The 24,971-nt window shown below is 46.2% G+C and overlaps 1 protein-coding gene across 2 annotated transcripts in view; it reads right to left on the bottom strand.

Moving 5' to 3' along the window:
* Positions 1–24,971, bottom strand: part of TGDS (TDP-glucose 4,6-dehydratase) — a 55,251-nt gene that overhangs the window by 29,452 nt on the left and 828 nt on the right. The window contains exons 2-7 of one of the 2 annotated variants that reach the window (XM_069758047.1): positions 22,446–22,512; positions 21,113–21,181; positions 20,623–20,713; positions 16,920–17,062; positions 2,265–2,363; positions 593–652 (exon numbers count right to left, since the gene is read on the bottom strand). In XM_069758047.1, the coding sequence (XP_069614148.1) occupies positions 593–652; positions 2,265–2,363; positions 16,920–17,062; positions 20,623–20,713; positions 21,113–21,181; positions 22,446–22,512 (529 nt within the window). The remainder of the gene's footprint in view (positions 1–592; positions 653–2,264; positions 2,364–16,919; positions 17,063–20,622; positions 20,714–21,112; positions 21,182–22,445; positions 22,513–24,971) is intronic. The other variant, XM_069758048.1, reaches the window with a different exon arrangement.

Below are 24,971 nucleotides of genomic sequence, written 5' to 3'. Positions count from 1 at the left end.
ACATGTCAGTTGTTCAAAATAGCTGACATGCCCCCGGAAAAGATGCCGCCGAAGCCCACATCAAAGGGAGGGATACCGACATCGGCGTACTATTACTCCCGATGTTAGTAAGGGGTTAATCCAGGTCTGAGAGGAGATCCCTCGGGAGAACATCCGTCACCTCATTGCATGCCCAGGCGTTGTAGGGAGGTAATACAGGCACGTGGAGGCCACACACACTACTGAGCATCATTTCCTTGTCTTGAAGCATTTCCACTGAAGTTGGACTAGCCTGTAATTTGATTTTCCAAATTTTAAGTGTCATTCCAAATCCAGACCTCCATTAATTAATTAATTTTGATTTACATTGATTTTTTTTAATTTTGATTGTGCTCAACGCATCCCACTATGTAATGAATAAAGATTTACAACTCGAATATTTAATTCAGTGATATGTAGGTATTTTAGTGGTCCTTTTTCTTTTGAGCAGTTTATTATATACATACACACACTGTATTGTGTGCACACGTGGTGGTCCAGACACTGAGGCTGGCTAGCTTATAGGTCAGATTAAAAAAATTAGCAAACAAAAAAACAAATGGATGACACTTACTTTTTCTGGGTACTGATGTGGTCCATACACATTGCTACTTCTGGTGATGATAACTGGAAACTGCAAAGAAACAAATGTTGCTCGATAATAAATATTAAAAAAACTGGTACATAACCAAAGGCAAATATTTCCCTGAACAGATACAATACAGACATGGGCCTCCTATATGATTAGCTACAGAACATAATCGAATTCACAACACAAGAGCTTAGATATCACGGAGAGTGACAGCCGGTCGTGATGTCTGTGTGTATCACATGCAGTCATCAGTAGGACATGACCGGTCACACTGAAGGCACCAAGATTAGACACCAAAAAGGAGAAACCTCACAGTAAAGTAACATGGTGCAGCATTAAATTTTGGCCAGAAAATCCTATGTACCCGACTCATAGTGGCTGCAGTAATCTCCCCATGTCATACAGAAAATACGTAGAGCCTATACAACATGCACACACTAGTCTTCACTTTTGTTACCTACAACATAGCCTAACGGTATTACGTTTTGTGGCACATGGATGAAAAATCCATCTGTTCAGCAAACCTCCTCCCTCCTTCAAACTGCCTACACCATTAGGGAACTGCACCGGATTCACACCGGTTTCCTCGCAGAATGATTGACCTCACTAATTGAACTCCACATTGCTATTATTTTGAACACACCAACTTTCAATAAATTATTCTAATACACAGACTCAAAAACTGGGACTGCCAGGACACACACACTGATTGGCCATATGGGTAAGCAGGATTAGGGATGGTTTCTGACGGTCAACCTTTGGGCATGCTAAGTGATAGGTGGGTGGTTGGTTACGAATGATACAGATCTATGTAAAATCTATCTTTTGCCCAGTGATCTTGTGGCTATACTTTTGTTCATTGAATTAACCTACTATTGGCACGTTTGTTGATGCACTATTGTGATGCCATTGGATAGATCCCTTCCTGTGAGCTAGTCGTTACAGAATTTCAGTGTTTGTATGTCCTTGTGGCTTAACGCATGAGATCCCCTTTGTGTGTGCCTTGTCCACGATAAGCTGTTTTTTTTAAAAAGAAAATGTTAATGTTGTGCTATGTGTCTGTATTATTGACCTTTTTGATATATTGACTAATAAAATGTTTTTTTATTTATCAAGCACGCACAGTACTCCGTGAGTTTCTATAGGAGTTATGTATTTTGGTGTGTCCGTAATCAATATGATCATGGCCTTGCTATAAAGGCACTATACCTTAATTGATTGTATCAGTGGCGAGTGTTTATAGATCATGAATGCGGAGTCTGATGGTTTTTTAGGATCTACTGCACCAGCTGGTAAACTGTTTGACATGTGGTAATATAATTTACACCAAAAACAGTGATTAGTCTGGTTAGTCATATTGGACCCTCCTGTATTACGAGGCATAACATGTACGCCGCACTGAGAACTGTCTATCATGTCTTTCTGCTGTCACCCTGGCCAGATTACATAGCTTCATAGGTAAGATACGAATGACAGCTGGTGCAGAGCAGGTCGGACACGTTGGTCCACGTCCTAAATCCATCCCGCAGTATAAATAATCATTTCACACTTCACAACATATGGCCGTGTGATGCTTCACTTACACACGTACCCGCTGAATAGAGCCGCGACTCCCAGTGCTAATAGATCCTTGGCTCTTCCGCTGCCTCCTTACCTTGTATCTTTCCCAGAAAGACAGGACAATGCTTTCTGCAGCTGCTTTGGATGATGCATACGGATTAGTCGGCCGTTTTGGTGAGGTTTCATCAAATTCCTAATGAAATATGAATTTTTAAAAATGGCAACAAAGTGGAATAATGTTCAGAATACTGGGCAAGACATTCTGTAATGAAGATATTCATCTACATAATGTGGTGCTGGGAATAACACAGTCCAAATTTTCAGCATCATTGTTTCCATCAATGTGGCCCCTCGAACCACCAGACTCTGTATAGAAAATGAGCATCAGTAAGTGCACTGTGCCAACCGGAGGGGGCAGTGCTGTGCGGAAGCAGCATTAGCCCAGTATGGCACTGTTAGCTATATACCCAGGACAGCCCGCGCTCCCAAGTGTTGTGGGGTGGTATATATACCCCGACATTCTGTGAGGACATACCATAGATCTTCACATGGAAGAAAATATTAACCCCTTATACACAGCCATTCTTGGCGGTAAGGGCGGTGACAATTTTGGAGCTATTTAAAGACTAGCTATTTTTTCATATATACTGGGTATACAGCACATCTACTTGCAGCAAGGTTTTTGGTTTGTGCTTGTGTAATTGTAATAAATACTAGATGGTGGCCCGATTCTAACGCATCGGGTATTCTAGAATATGTATCTATTTTATTTATGAAGTTTTCAGAATAATGCAATTTATGCACAAGATTCGGCCGGCCGGGCGCGCCCAATTAGCGAAGCGTGGTTCAAATTCCGCGCCAATTCGCGGCCGGACTGCGCCTGTCGCTGATTGGTCAAGCCCGGCCGCGAACAATCAGTGAAGCCATGGCCTGATCCAGGTTTTTGAGGGCCCCGGGAGAAAGAGTCTCAGTGGGCCCCCCTCTTTAACACATACCACAATTCATAATGCACAGATACAGCAGAGAAATATAACACGGCCAAGTAGCATGCAGCCCATGTACTATATAACACAGCCCACGCGGTGTACGCAACACAGCCCACGCAGTGTACGCAACACAGCCCACGCAGTGTACGCAACACAGCCCACGCAGTGTACGCAACACAGCCCACGCAGTGTACGCAACACAGCCCACGCAGTGTACGCAACACAGCCCACGCAGTGTACGCAACACAGCCCACGCAGTGTACGCAACACAGCCCACGCAGTGTACGCAACACAGCCCACGCAGTGTACGCAACACAGCCCACGCAGTGTACGCAACACAGCCCACGCAGTGTACGCAACACAGCCCACGCAGTGTACGCAACACAGCCCACGCAGTGTACGCAACACAGCCCACGCAGTGTACGCAACACAGCCCACGCAGTGTACGCAACACAGCCCACGCAGTGTACGCAACACAGCCCACGCAGTGTACGCAACACAGCCCACGCAGTGTACGCAACACAGCCCACGCAGTGTACGCAACACAGCCCACGCAGTGTACGCAACACAGCCCACGCAGTGTACGCAACACAGCCCACGCAGTGTACGCAACACAGCCCACGCAGTGTACGCAACACAGCCCACGCAGTGTACGCAACACAGCCCACGCAGTGTACGCAACACAGCCCACGCAGTGTACGCAACACAGCCCACGCAGTGTACGCAACACAGCCCACGCAGTGTACGCAACACAGCCCACGCAGTGTACGCAACACAGCCCACGCAGTGTACGCAACACAGCCCACGCAGTGTACGCAACACAGCCCACGCAGTGTACGCAACACAGCCCACGCAGTGTACGCAACACAGCCCACGCAGTGTACGCAACACAGCCCACGCAGTGTACGCAACACAGCCCACGCAGTGTACGCAACACAGCCCACGCAGTGTACGCAACACAGCCCACGCAGTGTACGTAACACAGCCCACGCAGTGTACGTAACACAGCCCACGCAGTGTACGTAACACAGCCCACGCAGTGTACGTAACACAGCCCACGCAGTGTACGTAACACAGCCCACGCAGTGTACGTAACACAGCCCACGCAGTGTACGTAACACAGCCCACGCAGTGTACGTAACACAGCCCACGCAGTGTACGTAACACAGCCCACGCAGTGTACGTAACACAGCCCACGCAGTGTACAACACAGCCCACGCAGTGTATAACACAGCCTACGCAGTATTCAAATTCCGCGCCAATTCGCGGCTGGACTGCGCCTGTCGCTGATTGGTCACGCCCGGCCGCGAACAATCAGTGAAGCCAGGGCCTGCTCCAGGTTTTTGAGGGCCCTGGGAGAAAGAGTCTCAGTGGGCCCCCCTCTTTAACACATACCACAATTCATAATGCACAGATACAGCAGAGAAATATAACACGGCCAAGTAGCATGCAGCCCATGTACTATATAGCACAGCCCACGCAGTATATAGCACAGCCCACGCAGTATATAACAGCCCACGCAGTATATAACACAGCCCACGCAGTGTATAACACAGCCCACGCAGTATATAACAGCCCCCGTAGTATATAACACAGCCCCCGTAGTATATAACACAGCCCCCGTAGTATATAACACAGCCCCCGTAGTATATAGCACAGCCCACGCAGTATATAACACAGCCACCGTAGTATATAACACAGCCCACGCAGTATATAACACTATCCACGCAGTATATAACACTATCCACGCTGTATATAACACAGCCCACGCAGTATATAACACAGCCCACGTAGTATATAACACAGCCCACGTAGTATATAACACAGCCCACGCAGTATATAACAGCCCCGTAGTATATAACACAGCCCACGCAGTATATAACACTATCCACGCAGTATATAAGACAGCCCACGTAGTATATAGCACAGACACGTAGTATATTGCCCAGCCACGTAATATACACCACAGCAATGTAGTATATGGCAGAGACGTAGTATATAACACAGCCCATGCAGTATATAACACAGCCCACATAGTATATTGCCCAGCCACGTAACATATTGCACAGCCACGTAATATATTGCACAGCCACGTGGTATATATCACAGCCACGTAGTATGTAACACAGCCCATGCAGTATATAACACAGGCCATGTAGTATGGAGCACAGCGATGTAGTATATTGCCCAGCCACGTAATATATACCACAGCCGCGTAGTATATTGCACAGAGACGTAGTATATAACACAGCCCATGCAGTATCTAACACAGCCCACGTAGTATATAGCAATGTGGGTCAGGGCTGTGGAGTCGGAGTTAGTTTTGGTTGGAGTCGGAGTCGGTAGAAATGTACCGACTCCAGCTTTAAAAAAAATGTATTAATATTTCATAATTGAACTTTCATATGAATTTTATAAATGTTACTCAAATATATATGTTCTATCAAACTATGAACAGCAGTGATAAGCAGTTCTGCTGGAGATAGAGACATTTCTTCTTTCTTGTGTGTCACTGTTCTCCACTGCCCTTATCTAATCTTATACTTGGTTAACCTCATGCTGCCCCAACCCCCCTACTTACAATGTATGAAACTGAAAGTGAAAATGTGTTGCAAATTCTTTAGTAGTAAAGCTCCTCCTCTAGACTAGATGTTTGGTGTGCATCTTCCAAGCATCTCACAGCTGCTACTCAGAAGAGGAAGACTGTAAGAAGTATTATCCTTTGAACAAACTTTGCATCAGTTAACTGTGAGTACATGAGGAATAACAGTATTACTGACCACTATAGCAGTTGTACGACCTGGCAATAATTTTGTACAATTGTTTTTTGGAAAAACAATTGTCATTTGGATTGTGAATGCAGAATTAAAAACCTGAGAATGTCAAAGAAGCGTCACATTAAATCAGCTGTATTTGAACATTTCACCATCACTCAAGATAGAAAACATTATGTCTGACAGTGTATAGATTTCTTCTTATTAACTGCATAAGTGTTTATTGCATATTTACTTACAAGAGTTTATAAAAGTTTATAAAAGTTATTTGCTATATTCTAATAAATATAGTTTTTGCTCTAAGTGGTCTGATTACTTATATGATGGTGAGAAACTGAATAAGCACGATGTTAATATTTGACAACAGTAAATTTATTGTTACAAATTGGCCATTTATGAAGGAGTCGGAGTCGGAACCTGATAACATCCAGGAGTCGAAGTCGCAACTGTGGCTTACCGACTCCACAGCCCTGATGTGGGTACCATATCCCTGTTAAAAAAAAAAAAAAAATTAAAATAAAAAATATTTATATATTCACCTTTCGTCAGCCCCCGGATCCAGCCCAGGCGTTTACCGATGCTCCTTGCGACGCTCAGGTCCCAAGAATGCATTGCGGTCTCGCGAGACCGCTACGTCATCATCTCGCGAGACCGCAATGCGTGGACCGGAGCGTCGCGAGGAGCAGCAGGAAAGGCGACGGAAGGTGAGAATATAATGATTTTTTATTTTGTTTATTTTTAACATTAGATCTTTTTACTATTGATGCTGCATGGTCACACAAGGTTAATAGCAGCGTTAACGGACTGCGCTACACCGCATTTTTTTTAATTCGTTGCAATCTGTCATTTGGGCAAAAAACGGATCCTGCAAATGTTGCCGCAGGATGCGTTTTTTGCCCATAGACTTGTATTGACGACGGATCGTGACGTATGTCCATACATCGCGTCCGTCGTGCACTGGATCCGTCATGTTTTGGCGGACCGTCGGCATGAAAAAACGTTCAATGTAACGTTTTTTCCTTCATCGGATCCGCCATTTCCAACCGCGCATGCGCGGCCGGAACTCCGCCCCCTCCTCCCCGGGACATAGAATGGGCAGCGGATGCGTTGAAAAACTGCATCCGATACCCACGTTGTGCACAATTTTCACAACGTGCGTCGGTATGTCAGGCCGACGCATTGCGACGGCCCAGTATCGACGCTAGTGTGAAAGAAGCCTAATGCAGTCATTAACCCTGTGTGAGCGCTGACTGGAGGGGAGTATGGAGGGGAGTACTGATGGAGAGTAGGAAGTGGCGAATTCGCGGCCTGACTGTGCCCGTCGCTGATAGCAATCAGCGACGTGGGATTTCCGTGACAGACAGACAAACAGACGGAAGTGACCCTTAGACGATTATATAGATAGATAATTACATTTTTAGGTCCTCTTGGGGTTCTTTTAATTCTTAACATTTTTTTTCAACATCATTCTTTATGACAGCATATTACTGCCTATTCACACAGCCGCTCATACAATGATGTACGTGTATTTCAAGAAAGATTACGATGCACTTCTCATTTAAAGGGCCTCTGTCACCCCCTTCAGCCGTTATAAACTAAAAGAGCCACCTTGTGCAGCAGTAATGCTGCATTCTAACAAGGTGGCTCTTTTAGTTTTTGGTACAGTTAAAGCCAAAATAAAGCGTTTTATAATTTCGCCAAAATACCTTTCTTTAGACAGGGAGGCAGGTCTTAAATCCCCCCTGCTGCAAACGCCACACTGCCGTCACTCAAATCTTCAGGGGCGCCGCCCCCTCCACGCTGTTTTCCAATGAAATCCGACACCTGCGCTGTTTAGTACTGGCTGGGGCAGGCGCAGTGAGCTCTGGACGTCTGACCTCAGATGCAGTCTTGCAGACTGCGCCTGTGCGGCCACCCAGCTAGAGAATCCCAGCCCCGCAGTGTGCTATGCATTATGCACAGTGTAGGGCTGGGATTCACTAGCTGGGCGCAGGCGCCGGATTTCATTGGAAAACAGCATGGAGGAGGCGGTGCCCGGCACCAAAGAAGATCTGAGTGACGGCAGTGTGGCGTGTGCAGCAGGGGGGTTAAGACCTGCCTCCCTGTCTAAAGAAAGGTATTTTGGCGAAATTATAAAACGCTTTATTTTGGCAATAACTGCACCAAAAACTAAAAGAGCCACCTTGTTAGAATGCAGCATTACTGCTGCACAAGGTGGCTCTTTTAGTTTATAACGGCTGGAGGGGGTGACAGAGGCCCTTTAAGCTTTAAAAAGGATCTTACACCAAATGTTTCATGTTATTATTTATTATTATTATTATTATTTATTGTTATAGCGCCATTTATTCCATGGCGCTTTACATGTGAGGAGGGGTATACATAATGAAAACAAGTACAATAATCTTAAACAATACAAGTCATTACTGGTACAGGAGGAATGAGGATGGGTGAGGATACAGTAGGTGAGGATAGAGCTGGTCATGCAGCGGTTTGGTCGATCGGTGGTTACTGCAGGTTGTAGGCTTGTCGGAAGAGGTAGGTCTTCAGGTTCTTTTTGAAGGTTTCGATGGTAGGCGAGAGTCTGATGTGTTGTGGTAGAGAGTTCCAGAGTAGGGGTGATACGCGAGAGAAATCTTGTATACGATTGTGGGAAGAGGAGATAAGAGGGGAGTAGAGTAGGAGATCTTGTGAGGATCGGAGGTTGCGGGTAGGTAAGTACCGGGAGACGAGGTCACAGATGTATGGAGGAGACAGGTTGTGGATGGCTTTGTACGTCATGGTTAGGGTTTTGTAGTGGAGTCTCTGGGCAATGGGGAGCCAGTGAAGGGATTGACAGAGGGGAGAGGCCGGGGAATAGCGGGGGGACAGGTGGATTAGTCGGGCAGCAGAGTTTAGAATAGATTGGAGGGGTGCGAGAGTGTTAGAGGGAAGGCCACAGAGCAGGAGGTTGCAGTAGTCCTGTTGAACAGGACACAGGATGTAATAGTGGCCGCAGAGCAGAATAATACTTTTATTATTGATTTCTACTCTCTTTTGCAAGGATATTAGCAATCAAAGTATCTGGCCTCTAATGAGTTAACTTTTGTTAAGTCAAAGTGGGCATTATCAGAGTTTTCACTGGGGCCTGCAGTCTTCCTCTATGATGCTGACCAGTCATAAGCAGGTAGTAACAGAGAAAAAAAAAAAAAAAAGAACACGACTCACAATAGCTTGGAGCAGGTTTCTCAGTGTGTGAGATGTAATGATTACGGATGAGCGAATCGCTTCTGATAACTGCTTATCCTAACAGCTATAGCGCTTACCGAATAGTTGTATGTGGAACCCGGATACCGGGAGCGCTCCCGATAATCAGCTGTTCGGCGCCGCAGCTGCATGTGTTGCGGCTGTGTGGGGAGCCTGTTTGTTGCCTCTCCATGCATGTATTGTGACTGTCACACAGCCGCAACACATGCAGCTGTGGCGCCGATCAGCTGATTATCGGGAGCGCTGCGGGTATCCGGGTTCCAGATGCAACTATTCGGTAAGCGCTATAGCTGTTAGGATAAGGAGTTATCAGAAGCTATTCGCTCATCCCTAGTAATGATACAGCCCTGATCTCCTGGTACCTTTTGTATGGCTCAAGAGTGGGGGGGAGGGGCAGTACAGATGAGTTTAGCTGTGTCTTATTACAAACCCTTCTATCAGCTCTCCTTCCACCTCTGCTGTACTGCCCCACACACTGCCTGTCCAGGGATATGTCAGCAATCACACAAACGGCTGTTGTGCTCAAGCAACTTGTAAGTCATGAAATCAGTACAGCGTGTCCTCATGTCTCACACGAGAGTAGCCCAGAACAGACTGCTCCTGTGTGAGACATATAATGACAGCTCTGATCTCACTGGAGAAGACATAAAGGTGATTTCATCTCACACAATGAGAAACGGAGTGTTGCTGCCTGATGATTGGTAAGCATCATATACTGAGAAGAAGTACACCCGCAGTGAAAACGCTGATAACATCCACTTGGACTTAACAAAAATGATCTCATTAGAGGCCAATTACTATGATTCCTAATATCTCCGCAACAGAGAGGCAAAATAAATATTACAAAATGTTTTATTCTGCTCTGCAGCCACTAACACATTGTGTGAATCATTTGGTGAAAGGTTCGGTCAAATCCTCATTAAAAGTTCTTATACAATTCGAAAAATTCATTTTTTTTATGGCCAATTTAGACATTTAGGGTATGTGCACACGATGCAGATTTAGTGCAGAACTGCAGCAGATTTTTCTGCAGCAGAAACGCTGCAGAACTGCACTGTGATTTACAGTGCAATGTAAATCAATGTGAAAAAAAAAAGCTGTGCACATGGTGCAGAAAAATCTGCGCAGAAACGCTGCAGATTTCAAAGAAGTGCATGTCACTTTTGTGCAGTTCTGCAGCGTTTCTGCACCCTACATAATAGAAATCCATTGGAAAAAAAACGCATAAAAAACGCATCAAAAATGCACAAAAAAAACGCATAAAAAACGCACCTGCGGATTCTGCCAGGAGATGCAGATTTAGTGCAGATTTTATGCAGAAAATTCTGCACCAAATCTGCATCGTGTGCACACAGCCTTAGGCTAAGTGCACACGTTCAGGATTTCTCGCAGAAAATTCCTGAGAAAACCGGACATTTTCTGCAAGAAATCCGCAAGAAAACCGCATGCGTTTTTGCCGCGGTTTTGACGCGTTTTTGCTGTGGTTTTGCCGCGTTTTTTTCCGGACACTTCCCAATGCATTTAGTAGTGGGAAATCCGCAAAAAAACGCAAAATTAATGAACATGCTGCGGTTTTTACCGCAATGTGTTTTTTTTGCGGAAAAAAACGCAACATGTGCACAAAACATGCGGAATTCGTTCTAAATGATGGGATGCTTATTGTATGCATTTTTTTTGCGGTTTTATAGCGTTTTTATCGGGAAAAACCGTGAAAAACGCGAAAAAACTGCAACGTGTGCACACAGCCCTATAAGCACGCTCGTTCCTGATTTTCGCATCATATCAAGAGGATATGTCAGTCACCCTACTAAGGTGAAAAACACTTACCTACTATATAATTGTCTAAGGGTCACTTCTGTCTTTCTGTCTGTCTGTCACGGATATTCATTGGTCGCGGCCTCTGTCTGTCATGGAATCCAAGTCGCTGATTGGTCATGGCTGTTTTGCCGAGACCAATCAGCGATGGGCACAGCCCGGAAGAAAATGGCCGCTCCTTCCTCCCCACAGTCACTGCCCGACGCCCGCATACTCCCCTCCGATCACCACTCACATAGGGTTAATGCCGGTGGTAACGGACCGCGTTATGCCGCGGGTAACGCACTCCGTTACCGCCGCTATTAACCCTGTGTGACCAAGTTTTTACTATTGATGCTGCCTATGCAGCGTCAATAGTAAAAGGATCTAATGTTAAAAATAATTTAAAAAAAATAAAAATCATCATATACTCACCCTCCGGCGCCTTTCCCGCTCCTCGCGACGCTCCGGTGCTAAGGATGGTATGCGACAAGGACCTTCCATGACGTCACGGACCTTCCGCGACGTCATCACAGGTCCTGCGCGCCTACATGAGACGGACCTGCCATGACGTCACGGTCATGTGACCGCGACGTCATCACACCCTGGGACCGAAGCTGGCGACAGAACTACAAGGGGCCCTTGGATCGGAAGGTGAGTATATGTTTATTTTTTACCCTGTGACATAAGTGGCTGGGCAATATACTACGTGACTGGCCAATATACTATGTGGCTCTGTGCTGTATACTACGTGGCCTGGGCAATACACTACGTGGCCTGGGCAATACACTACGTGGCCTGGGCAATACACTACGTGGCCTGGGCAATACACTACGTGGCCTGGGCAATACACTACGTGGCCTGGGCAATACACTACGTGGCCTGGGCAACACTACGTGGCCTGGGCAATACACTACGTGGCCTGGGCAACACTACGTGGCCTGGGCAATACACTACGTGGCCTGGGCAATACACTACGTGGCCTGGGCAATACACTACGTGGCCTGGGCAATACACTACGTGGCCTGGGCAATACACTACGTGGCCTGGGCAAAACACTACGTGGCCTGGGCAAAACACTACGTGACTGGGCAATATACTACGTGGCTGGGCAATACACTACATCACTGGGCAATATACTACGTGACTGGGCAATATACTACGTGACTGGGCAATATACTGCGTGACTGGGCAATATACTACCTCACTGGGCAATATACTGCGTGACTGGGCAATATACTGCGTGACTGGGCAATATACTACCTCACTGGGCAATATACTGCGTGACTGGGCAATATACTACCTCACTGGGCAATATACTGCGTGACTGGGCAATATACTTCGTGACTGGGCAATATACTACGTGACTGGACAATATACTACGAGGACATGCATATTCTAGAATACCCGATGCGTTAGAATCGGGCCACCATCTAGTCCATCCATAAATGTATCATGCTCCGCAGCCCATTGCTCGTGCTGCTGATAATATGATACTGTATTCAGACTCAACAATCATATCAGCGATTGGTGATACTCCATCAATATTTCGTTGACCTGTGAAGCAGGTCAGTAAACGTCTGTGGATCAGGTATCATATAGCCAAACACAAGTTGTCTGATGGCCACTGGATTATTCTCTTGAAAATGGCCATTAGGTCTTCCACAAATAAACTGATCATGTAGGGTTAATAATAAGCTACAATCTGAGGGGGGCATTGAAAGAAATACTCAGTTCCCACTGAGGGGAAGCAGCATTCAGAAATTCCCTCAGAAATCAACAAGCTGCTGTAATCTCCCTGTAGACACCCTGCACTCTTTAATGGGGGTCCCCTCTTATCTCAGCACTCACCAACAGAAAGTACCATTTTTTAATTTTAAAGCCCCCCCATACACAGACTAATGTCGACTGAACCCACAGATTTGGCTGTTTTATGTGTGTCGGGGTCCCCAACGAATGATTGGTGATTTTAATCAATAAATTTTTGAATAATAATAATTTCCACGATTGGATGTGTTCAAATAAAATGTTCCTGTGCTGAGATAATATTATAAATGTATATATAGGGGGCTGCCTTCACACCCAGACACTGTATGTAGGGGGCTGCCTTCACACCCAGACACTGTATGTAGGGGGCTGCCTTCACACCCAGACACCGTATATAGGGGGCTGCCTTCACACCCAGACACTGTATGTAGGGGGCTGCCTTCACACCCAGACACTGTATGTAGGGGGCTGCCTTCACACCCAGACACCGTATATAGGGGGCTGCCTTCACACCCAGACACTGTATGTAGGGGGCTGCCTTCACACCCAGACACCGTATATAGGGGGCTGCCTTCACACCCAGACACTGTATGTAGGGGGCTGCCTTCACACCCAGACAACGTATGTAGGGGGCTGCCTTCACACCCAGACACCGTATATAGGGGGCAGCCTTCACACCCAGACACTGTATATAGGGGGCAGCCTTCACACCCAGACACTGTATGTAGGGGGCTGCCTTCACACCCAGACACCGTATATAGGGGGCTGCCTTCACACCCAGACACCGTATGTAGGGGGCTGACTTCACACCCAGACACCGTATATAGGGGGCTGCCTTCACACCCAGACACCGTATATAGGGGGCTGCCTTCACACCCAGACACTGTATATAGGGGGCTGCCTTCACACCCAGACACTGTATGTAGGGGGCTGCCTTCACACCCAGACACTGTATGTAGGGGGCTGCCTTCACACCCAGACACCGTATATAGGGGGCAGCCTTCACACCCAGACACTGTATGTAGGGGGCTGACTTCACACCCAGACACTGTATGTAGGGGGCTGCCTTCACACCCAGACAACGTATATAGGGGGCTGCCTTCACACCCAGACACCGTATATAGGGGGCTGCCTTCACACCCAGACACTGTATGTAGGGGGCTGCCTTCACACCCAGACACTGTATGTAGGGGGCTGCCTTCACACCCAGACACCGTATGTAGGGGGCAGCCTTCACACCCAGACACTGTATATAGGGTTAGCCTTTACACTCAGACACTGTACAGTGGCTTGCGAAAGTATTCGTCCCCCTGGAACTTTTCAACCTTTTCCCACATATCATGCTTCAAACAAAGATACCAAATGTAAATTTTTGGTGAAGAATAAACAACAAGTGGAACACAATTGTGAAGTTGGACGAAATTTATTGGTTATTTTAAATTTTTGTGGAAATTCAAAAACTGAAAAGTGGGGCGTGCAATATTATTCGGCCCCTTTAACTTAATACTTTGTTGCGCCACCTTTTGCTGTGATTACAGCTGCAAGTCACTTGGGGTATGTCTCTATCAGTTTTGTACATCGAGAGACTGAAATTCTTGCCTATTCTTCCTTGGCTCGAGCTCAGTGAGGTTTGATGGAGATCGTTTGTGAACAGCAGTTTTCAGCTCTTTCCACAGATTCTCGATTGGAGTGAGGTCTGGACTTTGCTTTGGCCATTCTAACGCCTGGATACATTTATTTGTGAACCATTCCATTGTAGATTTTGCTTTATGTTTGGGATCATTATCTTGGAAGACAAATTTCTGTCCCAGTCTCAGGTCTTTTGCAGACTCCCAACAGGTTTTCTTCAAGTATGGTCCTGTATTTGGCTCCATACATCTTCCCATCAATTTTGACCATCTTCCCTGTTCCTGCTGAAGAAAAGCAGGCCCAAACCATGATGCTGCCACCACCATGTTTGACAGTGGGGATGGCGTGTTCAGAGTGATGAGCTGTGTTGCCTTTACACCAAACATATCATTTGGTATTGTTGCCAAAAAGTTTGATTTTGGTTTCATCAGACCAGAGCACCTTCTTTCACATGTTTGGTGTGTCTCCCAGGTGGCTTGTTGCAAACTTTAAAGGGAACCTGTCACCCCCAAAATCGATGGTGAGGTAAGCTCACCCTCATCAGGGGCTTATCTACAGCATTCTGTAATGCTGTAGATAAGCCGCCGATGTTACCTGAAAGAGGAGAAAAAAAAGGTTAAATTATACTCACCCAGGGACGGTCCTGCTCCTATAGGTGTCTCAGGTCCGGCCGGGGCCTCCCATCTTCATTCCATGACGTCCTCTTCTGGCTCCGGCGTTCTTTGTCTGCCCTGTTGAGGGCAGAGCAAAGTACTGCAGTGCGCAGGCGCCGGAAAGGTCAGAGAGGCTCGGCACCTGCGCACTGCAGTACTTTGCTCTGCCCTCAACAGGGCAGACAAAGTACGTCTGCGCCGGAGTCGCGGCGTGAAGACCAGAAGAGGACGTCATGGAATGAAGATGGGAGGCGCTGGAGCGGACCTGAGACACCCATTTGACAAGACCGCAGCGGGACCGCCCCTGGGTGAGTATAAGCTAACCTCTTTTTCTCCTCTTTCAGGTCACATTGGGGGCTTATCTGCAGCATTACAGAATGCTGTAGATAAGCCCCTGATGATGATGATGAGCTTCCCTCACCATCGATTTTGGAGGTGACAGGTTCCCTTTAAATGACACTTTTTATGGATATCTTTGAGAAATGGCTTTCTTCTTGCCACTCTTCCATAAAGGCCAGATTTGTGCAGTGTATGACTGATTGTTGTCCTATGGACAGATTGTCCCACCTCAGCTGTAGATCTCTGCAGTTCATCCCGAGTGATCATGGGCCTCTTGGCTGCATCTCTGATCAGTCTTCTCCTTGTTTGAGATGAACGTTAAGAGGGACAGCCGGGTCTTGGTAGATTTGCAGTTGTATGATACTCCTTCCATTTCAATATGATCGCTTGCACAGTGCTCCTTGGGATGTTTAAAGTTAAAATCATTTTGTATTCAAATCTGGCTTTAAACTTCTCCACAACAGTATCACGGACCTGCCTGTTGTTTTCCTTGGTCTTCATGATGCCCTCTGTGCTTCAAACAGAACCCTGAGACTATCACAGAGCAGGTGCATTTATACGGAGACTAGATTACACACAGGTGGATTATATTTATCATCATTAGGCATTTAGGGCAACATTGGATCATTCAGAGATCCACAATGAACTTCTGGAGAGAGTTTGCTGCACTGAAAGTAAAGGGGCCGAATAATATTAAAACAAAAGAGGGGAGAAGCTAGCGCTGCTTATGGTCAGAATGCAATACATAAAGTGCACATATTGATTTCTAACTAATTCAAGATGAGACATTAAGCAAACAATTGATCAATTCTTTGAGCCACCCCGCCACGTCACTCTCATAATGGGGCAGTCCTACTCTACGTTTTTTATATTTGCTGTGCCATTACGGCCTCCTAGATGTTTTAAAGACCACATTAAATGCAAACTGTACCTGAAGCGTTTCTGGATCACTCCCATGGCGCCAGAAAGGGCAAGCGCAGATAAAGGTTGACCAGGTCTGAACATAGACATTTCAGGTCCAACCTCCACACTGCCTAACCAGCACCACAGGTGAAGGGTGAGACAGGCTGCGGCACAGGTGCACAATCAAACAGAGCCTAGGGCAGGGCTGCTGTATGTGTGTACAGCAGCCTATCAATCACAGTGAACACAAAGAATGGCGCACGTACCCGGCGCGCACGGCAACAATGGTGGTCAATATGTGCATGTGCACTTCATGTATTGCGTTCTGACCATAAGCAGCGCTGGCTTCTCCCCTCTTTTGCCGAATAATATTGCATGCCCCACTTTTCAGTTTTTGATTTTCCACAAAACTTTAAAATAACCAATAAATTTCGTTCAACTTCACAACTGTGTTCCACTTGATGTTGATGCTTCACCAAAAATTTACATGTGGTATCTTTATGTTTGAAGCATGATATGTGGGAAAAGGTTAAAAAGTTCCAGGGGGCCGAATACTTTCGCAAGGCACTGTATATAGGGGGCTGTCTTTACACCCAGACACCCATGGCTGTCTTTATGTCACAAACCCTTCATCATCATCATCATCATCATCATCATGTACCTCATCGAGACTTCCACCATAAACTTCATCTGTACTTATGTAGACAAACTTTTCCACTCCAGCTTCATAGGCAGCATTGAGAAGAATGTGCGTTCCAATGATGTTCACATATGCAAACTTAAAGGAATCCAAAAAAGACAGATCTGTTGGGAAAAAGCCCTTGTAAGTAATGCGGGGGTTTCGCGTTCCCAAGAGATTTCTTCCAGTAGTGAAACGCAGCAGTACTCCAGTCACTCCTAAAAGCCAACCTCAGAACCCCTGGCACATTTATAAAACACACTCCATATTCATAGGTCTGCATTATGGATTACAGACAAACATGGCTCCTTGTGAACATATACCACATTCTAGGCTGTCTTAGGCTAGGTTCCCATTGCGTTAATGGGACCGTGCTAACGGACAGCGTTGCACGGCGAAATTACCGCCGTGCAACGCGTCCGTTAGCGCGCCCATTAACAGCAATGGGGACGCGCATCACTAGCGCGTGCCATTTTCGGCACACGCTAGCGATGTGCCGGTGTTTTGTGGCGCGCCGCGAACGCTGCTTGCAGCGTCCGAGGCGCGCCCACGGTCCGTTTCCCGCTCTCGGAGATCTGCGAGAGCGGGGACGTTTAACGCGACCCCTTTACAACGCAATCCGCTAGCGCTAGGCGCTAAACGGATTGCACTAACACAATCTGAACCTAGCCTTATAGGTTGGTTGTCACACGTTGGGTAAAATGTAATGTACCAGAAAGTTGGCTGAGTGAGAGCCAATAAACAGCCTCCACAAGTTTTATCTGCTTTTTAAACACTTTTTCACTCCTCACTAGATCTTGCTTAAAAAAAAAAAACAACCTGACAAATCTTACGCCTGTCTGGTCTGGATGTACGCAATCAATACAGTTTCAAAATGCAGTTTATGTTTATTTTTTAGTTTCTCATTAAATCTCCAGTGAAAAAAAAAATTAAAATATTACAAAGGGGTAGGTGAATTAATGACAACTATACTGTACTTCTATATAAGTCAGGATATGTGATGTAAATATGTTACTGCGAGAAAAAGACAAAATAGGTGTGATGCTTTTATTGGCCAAACAGAAAGATGGTATTTGCAGGCTCTTGGAGCACACAAGTCTTTCTGGCTGGCGTGGTATTTAGGATGCATAAAGATAGTGTCCTGTATACATCGCCCCCGGTCTTTGCACTACTGTGTGGAGACTGTAACCTCTGACATTTCTCGGTCTTCATTTTTGTCTTTGAAGCCCCACTCCAGGAATTTTCTCCTTTTTGTTAGATCTTGTGTCTAAGCGTCATGAAAGTAGTAACATACCCATGGCTCCCATCATCTGTCGGTTTCAGTGACACGCCAATCCGTTGTGGGACCACGTGACAGTATATGTGGGGACCTGCCAAATCTCACAGAGGTTGCTGTGTGGAACTCAGGTCACTATTACCAGTTTTTTCAATACAAGTCTATGAGACACAGAACGAGCCCAGAGAGCCTTGTTCCGAGTCCTACATACTTATATTGAGCGAGTAGCCACCACTCCAAAAAGTGGTCCAGCCGGTCTGAGATGTGCTCACATGGTACCGGGGGGCTGCTGAAGCTGGGAGAAGGTGGCGACCGGTGAGTCTGTTACTGTTACAATACTTTCATCCACAATAACAAAGGGGCCAATAAAAAATAATAATAAAATCATTAGAGGGCTTGAACTGTTTTTTGAAATTTTAGCACAAAAAAGTCACTTGTTCTACTGAAATGTCACTAAATTTGAACAAAAATTTCAGACGCACTCAACATCATTCCAGGTGGGGCGGGGACTAGAGAACACGTGCGCAACTATGTGGGGAGTTTTTAAAAACTAGAAATTGATAAATCGGCCAAATAAATCTGGAAAGCCCACGCACAATGACAAACAAAAAAACACAGGCGAACACTAGAAAAAATATTATTTAAAAGAACATAGAAGTGCAGATTAAAAAACACACAAAAACTAAAAACTGGATGAAAAACAGTTGCAAATGCAATAATTAGTCGGTCTCTATATTTGTGACCAGTAACATCGGGGAATATTAATCACGTTAAATGCATCATAACTGCAAATAAAAAAAAACAAACTTTCCTGACTCTCACCATATTTATGATTTTTTTTTTTTACAACTCGTTCGACTGAGAGCGTAGTCTTTCCAAAACGTTTGTGGCTTAGGCTATGTTCACATTTGCGTTGTGCGCTGCTGCGTCGGCGACGCAACGCACAACGCAAACAAGAACGCATGCAAAACGCATAGTTTTGCGACGCATGCGTCCTTTTTTTGCCGGATTTTGGACGCAAAAAAATGCATCTTGCTGCGTCCTCTGCGCCCTAACGCTTGTGGCAAAAAAGACGCATGCATCACAAAACGCATGCAAACGCATGTCCATGTGCCCCCATGTTAAATATAGGGGCGCATGACACATGCGTCGCCGCGGTGGCGCCCGACACACCACCGCAAGACGCTAATGTGAACATAGCCTAAGCCAACTAATAGTGTGAACTTTAGGCCACTGTGGCGACATCACATTAATCGGAATTACCCACACATATTATTTCAGTAGGCCCAGGGACAAGACCTAGAGGTCATGTGAGGGCCCTTATTGTCACTAAATTATTGTTCACGGGCTGCCATTTGTTGACTGGCTGCTGATCAGCTATTGTATCTGTTCTAATATTGCAGTCCTAGTATTGTTCCATCTTTGGGAAACAAAGGCGCAATGTTTGAATGTTTGTTAATATGTTGATGACCCTTTGGTGCTCTGCAATATGAAGGACAATCTATGCAGGTTGTTTGCACACTCCAGCAGTGAGGGAAGCCTCCTACCTCCTTCCCCCAAGCCAGTGGTGGAATGACTGACTGAGAAGTTGTGATCTATAAAAAGGAGGATCTGCCTGTGTTCAGAGAGCGTCTACATTACAGAAGTCATGGCATCATGGCTCCACCTGAAGAAATACAGAGCTGCCACGTATGACTATCACTGAAGCCTCTAAGAGGTTTAGAGAGTCCAAGATGGGACAATCAAGTCACGTGGCCTCGTACATCAATGGACTGTCATCTTCCCAAGCTTGTCCTCACTGTGGGGGCCCGCCAAAAGCGGGGAGCCACTGCTGGGGTATTCGGCATTGGAAGCAGCTCTAATCCTGGTGGGTCAGCGGAAGGGTGAGGCTTTATAATTTGCACCATTTTGGGGATTTGCTGGGACTGTTCTGTATGCTATTGTATGTTGGTGGTTCAATAAATTATTGCCACACTGTGTACCCACACCCTGTGTTGTCTGAGCAGTGTTCTGCCCACTAGACATGTCTGACAACGGCTTATCTCCAGAAGACAATATGGTCGGCGGTCCAAAATTGGACATGTCGCATCCACATCTTCCGACAATAAGTTGTCTGGAGCCTCCACAAACATTGGACTATTGGCTGAATCCGTTACCATCAGTTGGTTCTGACGAATCTAATGTGTATGGGGGGCTTTATACTAAATAGTCAAACAGATTTATCATACAACATGGAGCACCCTTTAAGACCAAGAATTGGACAGTTTTGATAAATAGGCCTCATTATCCTTTTACTAAGTTTATAAACTATATAATAAATCTAACCTGAATTACATATTACATTTTTATCGCTCATCTGACAAGTTTCCATAAGGAAAATCATAGAAATAATAGTGAAAGCACACTCACCTACATGGGTCTGCGCAGCAAAATGTAAAACCACATCTATATTTTCGGTTCCAAAGAGTTGTTTTATAAAGTCCGAGTCACAGATATCCCCCTGAGGTAGAAGGATAGACGTTATCAGCCCACGACCCCCATGTAACATACTGACTTCATACATCACTTCTGGAATTCATCTACAATCAGCAGCTTTACAGGCCGCACAAGAAGCCACTATACAGACATAGAGCAGGTAGGCCTGCTCCAGGACAGAACTGTGGCGTTCCACCACACCGTACAGGACTTTATGTCAAATGTCAGTTGGGATTCTGGTGAGGCCGAGACACAAGCCAAACTAGTTTTTTCCACAAATGCAGCTTTATGACGCACGTTTTGGCCTCAATCTACTACAGGTTTTTGTGTCACCGCTCCATTTTGGGGTAAAATGGCTTGTAGTGTTGGATCTGACCACTGTGCTCCCCTGATAATCACTCAGTATGTGCTGGACATACCGTACCTGTAAGAACTTGTAATTGGCTTTACTGGAAACGGCATCAAGATTTTTCAAGCTGGCACAATAATCAAGCTGAGGAAAAAAAAAAAAAAAAGAAGTTGTGCTATTAGAAATCCGATCACTATGTAACAAACCATCATGAATCTACGTGACTGTCAGAACATCATTCATTCAAATATTCTCTCTTGTTTTTGCGGTTTTACTACATGCTGGAAATGAACACTCTGGTATACACTACCACATAAGAGCTAGTGCGGTTCCAACCACCAGGACCCCACAAATCGAGAGGAGAGGGGCCGTAGGGCGTACAGCTGAGTCTCCTTCATAGTTTTTCCTCTACCCAATGCTAATAAATAAAGTCGCCTGTGCAGGGAAAATGCTGAAGGGGCTGCAGGCCACGAATTCTGAGGATCAAAAATGGTCCCCGAGGTCAGACCCCCACCTATCATGGTTATGGGATATAACAGAAATAAGCCATCATTCTGGAAGATGAAAATCACCTTAGGGTATGTGCGCGACATCCTTTTCAGGAAGGTCCCTGAGGAACCCGCCTGAACAAGTGCCCAGAAAATGCTCAAAACTAGGGACATTTCTATGTTATCTAAGGGGTAACGTCTCTCCTTGTGGAGAATGACAAGCCAAGCCTGGCATGTCAGAGTGAGGAGACATATACGCCATGCAATACTGCTCTGGAAATTAAATATGCAAATTACCTGTTCAGAGATGACGAGGACTAGAACTCTAGCGCCACCTATTGGGAGCAGAGATCCTAAAAGTCAATATCGACTCTTTAACGATCCTTGCAATATGACTCAGGATAACAAGCCAAATCAGAATCTCAGTTTGCAAATAACTTGAACATATGTTCAGCCTATGGGGCGGCTTTCAACCCTTTCATATTCCACAGACACAAAGTGGTTTAAAAGAACTAAAAGAAGTGAGCTGACCATTTTCCAGCATTTTTCAATCTGAAGACACTCTATACTTTACGGGTCTTGGAAATGGGAAAGCTCAAATGAGGACAGTGGTTGAATAGATTAAAAAAAAGGCAAGAAAATGGCGATAAAAATAATGCTCCAAAAACACTTAAAAAAAACCTCTGGGTCCAAAAATGTTGGAAAAGCAATCAGGAAACGCTTTTCTAAACAGTCTTCCCCTTGTGCACATATATCCTAATTGTGAGGCAGCACCCTGACAGAGCCGCTACATGTGGCCTCACCCTAACTAGGAGCTAATCTCATGGTCATGTATGGAAACCAGATTTCTACAACTTCCTAATACAACGTCGCACACAAAGCTCAGCTGGTCCTGCATTTCAGACCCGCACAGATCTTACCTTATCCACATTTATCACTTGGTAATCGGAATGGCTTTCAACCAGCGAAATGATCATATGGGACGCTCTGCAAGAGAAACAGAAAAGGCTATCTTCTGCACTAGAGAGGGGCACGTTCTACCAGCAGACCCCACCATGGCCACACGTGGCATCTCCGTGGGCTGCCATACAACATACATAATGACAATACCAACAAAACAAAATTCACATAGCACGTAGTCCTAATTAGAGTTTAGTGTCCCCCTTTAACAATAAAACGGCGGAGTACTCCAAACGACATACACTGAAGCGGAAAGACCAAATAGAGTGGCCTAAAACCACAAATAGAAAATAAAACAGATATTTTATTGAAAGATTCATATTAAAACATATTTTACTCATTACCATTGAATATAGAAAACGAGTCTACTAAGAAGGAATGAAAGATGGCGGGCTACACTGAAATCCTACACATCAAGCAGCATATAACGTGCAGAGCACCATAACACCCAGTCTCAAAATGTAAATGCACTATAAGATCGGCCAGGTGGCTAGAGGCAGAGAGGTTAGATTGAATATTGCTTACTCACGATTATGGAGGAATCAGTGAGGCCTGCCCACACTGCCCCGACGCGCGTTTTGTACACAAGGAGAGACACCTCCTATACATCAAGCTCTGCACATTATATACTGCTTGATGTATAGGATTTCAGTGTAGCCATCCATCTTTCATTCTTCCTTAGTACTTTTTACTTTCTATTGGTGGTCTATGGATACTCTTTTGGTCTTTCTGCTTCAGTAACAATGACAATATCGCAGATAATCCCAGATCAGGGCAAATACAGGAGAAAGAATAGCAGTGTGGCTAATGTAATACTAATAATGCTTTTCCATGCTTCGTACATCTCTTCTCCGCGTTAGAATTTAATAAGGTAATGTATGTCCGTAGAGCACCCGGAGGACACCCATGTGCCCAGCTCACACTGGGAACCATAGTACAGTGCGGAGATTCCTAGGAGCACATGCTTTGGAGCAGCTGACTGACTCTAGGCCGCCATACTGAGTGCTGGGGAGGTCAGATTGCTTGCAGCATTTCCAGATACAACATGTGCTAACAAATATCTGCATTGCATAAAGGCACAAGACCCTCACAAGGTCCAGAGAACCTGACAAGAGGCCTCTGCCCTGCTGAGAGCACAATGGGACACTTATTTTAAGGAACAAAGACACAAGGGACCTGGAGACAACCACAAATATGTCTGATCACATTAACCACTTCAGGACTCTTTCCAAAAATGAGCCTGTAATGATCTGGGTTTGAGGGCTTCATTATGCAGCTTGTTCGGTAATTAGACATACTGACCCCGATTCATTTAAAATAGTGTTTTGTATGCCGGTCTTAATGAGGGGCACGCAGGAATAAGATGCACCGAGTTCAACAAGAGGCGAACACCACTTAATGATAAAAGCAGAAATATGGCACCTCAGGAGGGTGAGGATATACCGATCAATTGTAGCCTTCAGCACGGCGCAAAGGTTAATACTGAAGATCTGTTTATAAGGCCACGTTCACACGTTCAGTATTTGGTGAGGTTTATTTTACCTCAGTAGCTGTAAGGCAAAACCAGGGGTGGGTGATGAACAAAGAAGTGGTGACGTCTTTCTATTATACTTCGCCTCTGATTGTTCCGTTCCTGATTTTGGCTTCTAAATAATGAGGTAAAATACTGACCAAACACTCCATGTGTGCACATAGCACTCTACCCCTCGTCTCCCCTTACCACGGTGTATGTACTGTACCCATGGCAACACTCAGTCCTTGGGGTATCAGCAGAAAGAGCACTTCTCAATACCCCATTCACTTCCTTTGTAAAAGTCATGTCTGGAGCAATGCCACCCCCCCCCCCCCCCCCCATCCTCGCCATGTCCACAGGAGCCCCAAACCCTCCATCCTTGACGTGCCCGGACAATCCCCCTCCCCATGCCGTGCCCGGACTCCCCGCCTCGCCATGTCCGGAGGAGCGGACCCCCGGCCTCGCCATGTCCGGAGGAGCGGACCCCAGCCTCGCCATGTCCGGAGGAGCGGACCCCAGCCTCGCCATGTCCGGAGGAGCGGACCCCCAGCCTCGCCATGTCCGGAGGAGCGGACCCCCAGTCTCGCCATGTCCGGAGGAGCGGACCCCCGGCCTCGCCATGTCCGGAGGAGCGGACCCCCGGTCTCGCCATGTCCGGAGGAGCGGACCCCCGGTCTCGCCATGTCCGGAGGAGCGGACCCCCGACCTCGCCATGTCCGGAGGAGCGGACCCCCGGTCTCGCCATGTCCAGAGGAGCGGACCCCAGCCTCGCCATGTCCGGAGGAGCGGACCCCCGGTCTCGCCATGTCCGGAGGAGCGGACCCCCGACCTCGCCATGTCCGGAGGAGCGGACCCCCGACCTCGCCATGTCCGGAGGAGCGGACCCCCGGTCTCGCCATGTCCAGAGGAGCGGACCCCAGCCTCGCCATGTCCGGAGGAGCGGACCCCCGGCCTCGCCATGTCCGGAGGAGCG

The sequence above is a fragment of the Ranitomeya imitator genome, chromosome 3, assembly GCF_032444005.1.
Source record: "Ranitomeya imitator isolate aRanImi1 chromosome 3, aRanImi1.pri, whole genome shotgun sequence".
NCBI classification, from domain to species: domain Eukaryota; kingdom Metazoa; phylum Chordata; class Amphibia; order Anura; family Dendrobatidae; genus Ranitomeya; species Ranitomeya imitator.
The sequence above is the reverse complement of the archived record's forward strand: the minus strand, read 5'-3'. Positions and strand labels throughout refer to the sequence as shown.